The sequence below is a fragment of the Triplophysa dalaica genome, chromosome 4, assembly GCF_015846415.1.
Source record: "Triplophysa dalaica isolate WHDGS20190420 chromosome 4, ASM1584641v1, whole genome shotgun sequence".
Classification (NCBI taxonomy): Eukaryota; Metazoa; Chordata; class Actinopteri; order Cypriniformes; family Nemacheilidae; genus Triplophysa; species Triplophysa dalaica.
Genome location: NC_079545.1, coordinates 25,029,542 through 25,037,512, shown reverse-complemented (window position 1 = coordinate 25,037,512; position 7,971 = coordinate 25,029,542). Strand labels below are relative to the sequence as shown.

At 36.0% G+C, this 7,971-nt stretch overlaps 2 protein-coding genes across 3 annotated transcripts in view; one reads left to right on the top strand and one right to left on the bottom strand.

Moving 5' to 3' along the window:
* The first annotated feature begins 1,214 nt into the window (after positions 1-1,214).
* Positions 1,215-3,772, top strand: si:dkey-3h3.3 (uncharacterized protein LOC100144568 homolog). Of its 2 annotated transcripts, XM_056746350.1 has the most exons (5): positions 1,215-1,697; positions 1,861-1,924; positions 2,057-2,814; positions 2,894-3,111; positions 3,204-3,772. In XM_056746350.1, the coding sequence occupies exons 1-5, from the start codon at positions 1,674-1,676 to the stop codon at positions 3,271-3,273; spliced, it is 1,134 nt and encodes a 377-aa protein (XP_056602328.1). In that variant the 5' UTR covers positions 1,215-1,673; the 3' UTR covers positions 3,274-3,772. The 2 variants fall into 2 exon arrangements, with proteins under 2 accessions (XP_056602328.1, XP_056602327.1); XM_056746349.1 differs by having other exon boundaries at positions 1,861-2,814.
* Positions 3,773-5,210: 1,438 nt separating this feature from the next.
* The window catches only part of parp8 (poly (ADP-ribose) polymerase family, member 8), a 33,892-nt gene continuing 31,131 nt past the window's right edge, over positions 5,211-7,971 (bottom strand). Inside the window, exons 24-26 of the mRNA XM_056745471.1 lie at positions 6,968-7,037; positions 6,795-6,879; positions 5,211-6,692 (exon numbers count right to left, since the gene is read on the bottom strand). Coding sequence (XP_056601449.1) covers positions 6,590-6,692; positions 6,795-6,879; positions 6,968-7,037 — 258 coding nt within the window. The 3' untranslated portion in view covers positions 5,211-6,589. The remainder of the gene's footprint in view (positions 6,693-6,794; positions 6,880-6,967; positions 7,038-7,971) is intronic.

Sequence of the window (7,971 nt, the reverse complement as noted above, 5' to 3'; positions counted from 1 at the left end):
CAGATTTCGCTATGAGTTTTTATTTTTCTATTTATTTATTTTTGCACCGCATACGCAATTAATTAACCATAAATATTGAGACCACACAGACTTTTTTATCCATAGTAGTGTTCAATGGTGTTTTACAGTCTCCATTGATGTCCAAATGGGATTTACTTTCGATGCTATACGAAAGCTGTAGTGGTGATTTTTTTGTAGTGTTCGTAAGTGTGTTTAGTTGTTCAGATTATTTGTATTTTTTTGCATTTAATAAATGTGCTTTAAGCTGGTAGAAATCTTTGCTGTGATGGAAAAGCGATGAGCTAAGTGCACAGATTGATAAAGATGATTGATAAAGATTGATCCGCATGCTGGCAAAGAGTAAGGCTGCTGGGAAGGAGAGTTTCTTCTAACTGACACTTAAGCTCTTTTCTTATTTTGTTTTGTTTGCTTTTATTTTATTTGACTTACGGTAGCACAGTGATTCTCATGGCCCTCAATGACTCTGTTAATAATTTGACTTCCTCCTCAATCTCCTCCATTTTAACAATATCACTGAGCCATTTTTCATTCTTTTAGAAATTGTCCAAAGGGTACAAGTCAGAGACATCCATGTGTAGTGGATGTCGCGAGTTATCACACTGACAAACTTTTTGGATGATGTGAACCAAAAATCCAAATAATCGAAAACTATTTTACTGTCTCCGCACTTCACACTTGTGTTCTATTTTTAACATGTTATATTATTCGACTATATTGTTTATTTACAATAAAGTGTTCCCAACTTGTATAACTTCCTCATTTTCCTTTAAAATAATGTTTATACATCTCTATCCAATTCAAATCGTTATAGTGAGTGTGTTTGACAGATTAGCAATTTAGTGGGTGGGCTAGAGAGGTTTATTGCTTTTGGTAGACTTCTGTGTATTGTCCCAGTGACAAGCCAAAAGTTATAATTTTACAATTCTTATATAGTCTCCTAAAAAGTTCTACTCGGTTTCTTTCATTTTAAGTGATACCACTTCGGAAGCATTGTGTGCTATTTTCATACGATGATGCAGATATACACTCGTTTTCAACTCTATAACCACGCCCCTCTACATTTGAGCTATTGCTGTGGTTGCTATGGGTTCCTCAACCGTCCAATCGCCGACTGCCTGCGAGTAGCCAACCAAGACGCGGTAGGCGGGATCACTGGTAGAAAGAACCTTTCACGGTTTTTACTAGAAGCGATACAGCTAACCTCAACTGGGCATGCGCAATTCAAAAGCGCATACTTTTTGTCACGCTGATTAACATTTGTTTTTATTGTCAGGTAAGGTTTAGGGTCGGGGTAGGTGTAGGCGATAGATAATGCAATTTTTTGTAATTATATGCAGAGATTTGCACCACTTCCGCCCTTAGCTGTATCCCTTCTAGCAACAACCCCCATGCACTGATCCCGTAACACATTTCCTGTTTCAGAAACGAAAGTAAAGCGCTGTATGGTTACAGTCAAGTCTACAACAATAATTTAAGTGACGGTTCAACATTACAAGATAATGGAAACTGTTCTCCTTTAATGGATGAGAATGGCAAAGGGGTTTCGGCAATCTGCTTTATTGTTATCGTATGTTACGTTAGTGTGTGGCGGTGTTTTGTACCAACTTTATTGTTCTGATTACCTTGACAACTTCCAGAAAGCCTAACACGAGATGGCGAGTCTCCCATTACCAGTGGTAAGTTAGTTTGAATACAGATAATAGAATCAGTGTTGGGTGTAAAAAAAATCTGTTGGTACGTCAAGTTCTCAGTTGTTAAAGTTTACAAAAGATTTACAAAAAGTTGTATTTTAAATACACACATATTGTTTCAGTTTTTACAGTCTCATCTTCTTTGCAGATAGTTGAAAAGGTGAGCCTTAATGTGGATTCATCCACCAGACGCCTACTTCAAGACACTGAACGTAAAGATGGCTCTTTTACTGCCAGTGGCACATTCGAAGACGTATATAAAACGTTTCTGTATTTAGCTGCACACGGTACACATAGTGTTCATTCAAAAGATGAGATGAATACGAGAAGCTATGCCTCAGCAGGTCTGAGATCAGCTCATAGCTCCTTACCACCACCTCAAGCGGTCGAGGTTGATGAAACTGTCATGCGGTACATCAAAAAAATAAAACCGGAGCAGTTTGAAAGAATCCAAAGGAATCAGGTCTCGATTGACCAATCCGAAAGACACGTGACATTTTCTTCTCTGACTGGAGAGAACATCCACGCTCATCTTGCACGAGAACAGTTCATAACATTATATCAGAAAACCGCAACAGGGCTGCAGACCCGAGAATACGATTCACATCCAAGAATGATGGACCGGTTGTGTGCAGAATTTCCAGATCTCCTGATCGACACCGGTAGAGATAAGCTGATGCTGACCGGTAGCTTCATCAGCCTTGAGAGATTCGAGATGTTTTTAAGTGATAAAGGCTCTTCACGGAACCAAGTCCTAAATACAGCAAGACACTACGGTACACATGATATAGAACCTGCGATACAAAAGAATACAACAGTCGAGGCCAAACAGGAGAAATGTCCAATTTGTCTGGATACAATCAGGAAGGGTGACTGTGAAGTTTTGCCTAAATGCAAGCACTGCTTTTGTAAAGGCTGTTTGAAGAGTGCTTTCCAGATAAAACCTATTTGTCCAGTTTGTGGAGAGATGTACGGCAGTCTTACAGGGACACAGCCGGAAGGAGGAACCATGAATGTCTCAAGGGATAACTCATCCTTACCTGGATATGAGAGATATGGAACAATCATAATTTACTACTACATACCAAACGGAATTCAGCAGGTGAGATGCACCAAAATATACAGCGCCCACCAAAAATACACCTTTATATTACACATTGTAATGTTATTTTACTATGCAGGATGAACACCCCAACCCAGGCCAGTCTTACCAGGGAGCATCTCGCACCGCTTACGTCCCCGATTCATCAGAGGGCAGGAAAGTACTAAAGCTTCTGGAAAGGGCATTTGACCAGCGACTCACTTTCACTATTGGTCGTTCCTCAACCAGTGGAAGGAATAATGTGGTGACCTGGAATGACATTCACCATAAAACATCTCGTACCGGGGGACCAACAAAGTAAGTAAACAATTTGAATGTTTAGAAATTTCATACATGACTGTTTAACAATGTTGAGATGGACTATTTTAATGATGTTTTATTTATTTTAGTTACGGCTACCCGGATCCGGACTACCTGAAACGAGTCCAAGATGAACTGAAAGCAAAGGGAATTTATTGAATTTGTTACTCTTTAACCTAGTTACTTATACAGACACTAAACTTTTTAGAGAAGCATAATGTATATAACCAGAAGCCGTTTAAATAAACCAAATCTAAGTTACTGTTAAAATGTTAAGTTAGACTTTTTGATCACAGCACAACATAGAATGTTCTCTCTATTTACACATTTGGTAATACATCACAGTTTAAGGTGTATTATAAAAACACTCTAGTTTAGACAGTATCAGTGTGTTTAACAATAAGAAACAAATGATAACATTTTAATTAATTAATTAACATTTTTATTTAATTATTTTTATTCTATATATAAATAATTGGGAGAAACGTGGCTTAAAAAAGTGAAATAGCAAATCAAGGTGAAAACATTTTGCATTGGGGGAAATTACATTCCTTATCATAAAATATGTATAGCTAAATATGTATAGCTACAGTTTTACTTGGAACACTACTGCTGTATTTACTTGTGATACTAATAAAGTTTTTGGATGTTTTGTTTATAAAAATGTTTTATGCAGTATCATTAAATCAATACTATATAGCAAAGATCATTCAATGAGTCAGTGTGACGTGAACACTGAACAACACGGTTCTAATGCTAAATATTGTTGAGACAAGAGTGTAATTAAACAATAACAAAGAAAGACGCAATGAACGCATCCATTTAAAATAGTGATCATTAAATCCATCATCTGTTAATAAATCTGTCAAAGAGTATCTATATATATAGCCTACACTAGTGACTTCAAGAGCAGCAACAACAGCCAATCCAGACTACATTTTATTTGTGCCTCAAAGAACGAACATTTAAACAGCCAGTCTAAAGCAATTTGCAGATTTCATAAAATTTACTTTGTCATTTACTGTCTTTCTCTTTTGTACACTGGCACATTCTGCAGATGTTGACTGTTTGAAAGTATTTAGAGTTTAACATTTAATTGTATTTTTCATATTTTTCCTCATTTCAGTTGGAAAGAAAAAATGCAAAGGTTTATGATTGTAGGCAAATCTGGATTTAATGAACAAAAACAGGTACATAAGCTGTTGTTTCCATAATTTGTAAAAAGACAAAAAGCTTGATCAGTTCGCAAAATAAGGTAAAAGTAAAAACATACTACAGAAAATATTTGGCCTTTCTGTTGTTGTGGCATTATTTACACTATTTTCATATATGACCGTATTGTCACACGTTTGCCATTAAATCCGTATCGGTAAGGCACCAAATGCTAAGTAGCATGGTTTTCCACCAAAGTGTGTGAAATGTATAAAACCTTTCCGACAGCTATCACATATGAACAGTTTTAACAATGATGGTCAAGTACATAAGTTAAGCTTTATGAAGCAGTTGTGACAAGGAGTGTGTGTGCATGTGAAAACCCCAAAGGTAATTTTTTTTTATTATTTTACCTTGATAACTATTTGGGTAATAGGATAAACAAACACACGAGTGATAAATCTGTGAACAACTTGCACCCCCTTTTTGTAATGACAAACTTGACAATAACTGATTTAACTTTCACCTTAGATTTATTGTAATACTAAGCTGTTAACAATCCGATCAATTGAATCTTGAATGTTATATTGAGTTTTTGTAGCTCAGCTGGTAGATCATTGTGTTAGATGCATGGCCATGGGTTTGATTTCCAGGGAACACCTTAAACTCATGATGGGTTTTTAACCCAAAGTTAGGTAAAATATGGACAAAACCAACAATGTGCTTGGTTTACTTTACCCAATTATAGGAAATTTACAACCAAACAGTTAGTTCTGTCCATATTTTGACCAACCATGGTTTGTAACAACTAAGCGTAAATGCATTTTTAGTCATTCTGGAAATAAGCGAAAGTAGTCAAATGTGTAAATGGATTCAAGTGAAATATATATTGCAACTTAACATCATGTAGAGTAACAAGCATTTCAAGGATTTTAAATACAGAATGCTTTTCTGCACACAAAATGAGAAATACCACATTTTAATGTGCCTGTAGTTTAATAAAAATCATAATTCTCCCCACGAATAAGTGAAAAACATTTGTGTTGCTACATTTTCACTTGTAAAAGTTGCATTTTCTCAAATGGCATTCTAAATACAGATTAAAAATTTGCAACCACATCTGCCACCTGTATATACAAATTCTTTATACCTATATTATTAGGTGACTATCACTCCTTTTCAAGAAAAGATTAAGTGAATTTAACAATTTAATTTATATTTGGAAAGTAAAATAATCAACCACAGAGATGTCTAAACATCACTATAAAGAATTGAAAAACAGAATACTTACACATTTGAACCTTCCGTTACTACATTACAGTGTATAAACAACCAAAGCAGCAAACACTTATTCTGCCTTAAAATCACAGTACAAAAAGGATTGAAATATTCAAAGACATCTTACCATTGGGTGCCAACTTTTTTCTTTATCAAAAATTCTAGAATCATACCAAAGAAAACCAAATGGTTTGAAAAGGTAAGGAAAGCAGCATGCATCTGATTTTTTCTTGTTGCTGCCAAATATATTGTCTTTTTTGTTGTTTTTTGTTGTGTTTTTCCATTTTTTTCCTACTCTTTTTATGTCTTGTTATATATTTACTCCTCAATGAAAAATACTTTGAATATTTTACTGAATTATAGTTGATGAAGTGACTGATTGGGTACTAATGGAGACCTTTAGATATTGTAAACTGACGGCTACTTTAAAGTAGCTTGACATACACAGATGTACACTTCATCATCTCCAAATACACTGTCTTCAAGATCTTGCTTGTGTTCAGCACTGTCAAACAATAGATACTTCTGTCTCTGAAAGGCATTTAGGATTACATGGAAGTTTGAAACCGCTATCATACATTAAGAAAAATAAAGTGCATATAGACACCTTTTGTTTACACAAATTAATGTACTTTAACAAGTACAACTCTTAGTAAACAAGGTCAGATGGCGCATATCCGCACAGGAATATTGTATTTTCTCCAGTAAAGTCTCAAAATATTATTCAAAGTGTTTCCATTGTTTTGCATTCTTTACAAAAAATAAGTAGTCCATCAGTTGAACTGAAAGACATACCATGCTCTTTTAAAATGTACTTTTTGTTTTATAAACTTAGCAAAATGGTAAGAGTTTGAATAGCCAGTGTAAATATACATACAGTATATCCCAGGGGAATAGTATAAATAGTGTCTTTCAGAGATTGTGATTGTTAATGTTCTTTATTCCATGTTTTCTGTGTTGACCAAAAATACATATGGTGTTGACCTCCAGCTCTCAATGTCCAGCTTTGAGAACGAGGTCAAGGCAGCTGTATTGTGTTAAACTCTTATCCAGTAGCTGTTTGATTGCCGATGACTCGAAGGATCTCCTTGTTAATACCAGGGTCCTGTGTGTTTATACTTGTGTCACCTACCTGTCCGTCCTCATAACTAGTTGATAAAAAAAGAGACGAAGAGAACAGTAAAATAAGACACACATACTGTAAAGAATACAGTATAGTGTATATACTGTATACTGGGAAATGTACTTACACAAAGAAAAAACGTGTGCAGACATGATCTGTGTTTGGAACTACCCAGATGTCACCATGCTTGTGCAGGTCTGGAGATGTAATAACTATAAAGAAATGAAAGTAGAGTTAACATGGAAGATTACAAATGATGGAGTAAATCTGTGTTAAGTGCATAAGAGTCAGAGATTGAACCTTCACATAAGGCTATGCATTTCAGGTTACGACTCTGCAGAAACTGCGGGTTCTGGCCTTTCTTCTGTGACTAAAAACAAATACCAAACAATTAGTCCGTGCTATACGCATGTCAAGCATTTTTCATCAAGGCCTTAAAGGAGTGTTGAATTAAAATCACAATTTTAACCCGAGCTTTTGTTATATAAGAGGGAATCGTATTCACGCGACCATCATGTAAGTGTTAGAAATGAAAACGCCCTTGTTACTGAGATTTGTTATACTGTTACTGACACCAGGCCCAGCGAACGCCAGGTTCTGGAATGCACCTATTTATGACGACATTGATAGTTTGAGCACTACCTCCATAGAAAAATATCAACGACTACTTCTCTAGCCCCGCCCACTGGTTTGCGCATGATAATTCTGAAGTGGCGCGGAGCTAGATAGAGCGAGCAAGCAAGCAATAAACTAACATGCCCTTAAAGATAGCTAAATACTTTACCACCCCTGTTTGTGGAAAATACAGTCACTGCATAACCTTCCTTCGGATTCCGACATTAGTAATGCGTGGTTACAGTTTAATTTTAAAGACGTTCCAGCTCATGTGGGAAAAACATGGTGCGTTTGTTCGTTTCATTTCTCAGAGGATTTCTTCATGAACAAGCCAGAGATCGACACTGGATTTGTGGAATGACTTAAATTTTAAAGCAGTGCTGTGTCGTCAATATTGGATCCGATAGGAATGGTGCAGCAATCTTATGAGTGAATGTGAGTAAAACATTTTTGTACTATGCGTCACTATTTCTTTGTTAGAGATCGCTTGATGTGCCCTGAGCACTGTCGCACATGATTAGTATTACCTGGGGACCTCTAGTCATTTGTAATACATGCAGAGGTTGTCTATGATCTTAAGCTCGTCCGAATCGGAATCTCTGTGATTTGGTGGGCTCATATATAAATTTTCAAGGTTTTATCCACCGTTTGTGAATAATGGAGGCTGTTTTGAAGTGTTTTGGTATTAT

Coding starts and splice junctions, on each gene's coding strand:
- si:dkey-3h3.3 (XM_056746349.1), top strand. CDS start 1,674: ATGGCGAGTCTCCCATTACCAGTG. Junction 1,698..1,860: donor CGAGTCTCCCATTACCAGTG/GTAAGTTAGTTT, acceptor TCTTCTTTGCAG/ATAGTTGAAAAGGTGAGCCT. Junction 3,112..3,203: donor CGTACCGGGGGACCAACAAA/GTAAGTAAACAA, acceptor TATTTATTTTAG/TTACGGCTACCCGGATCCGG.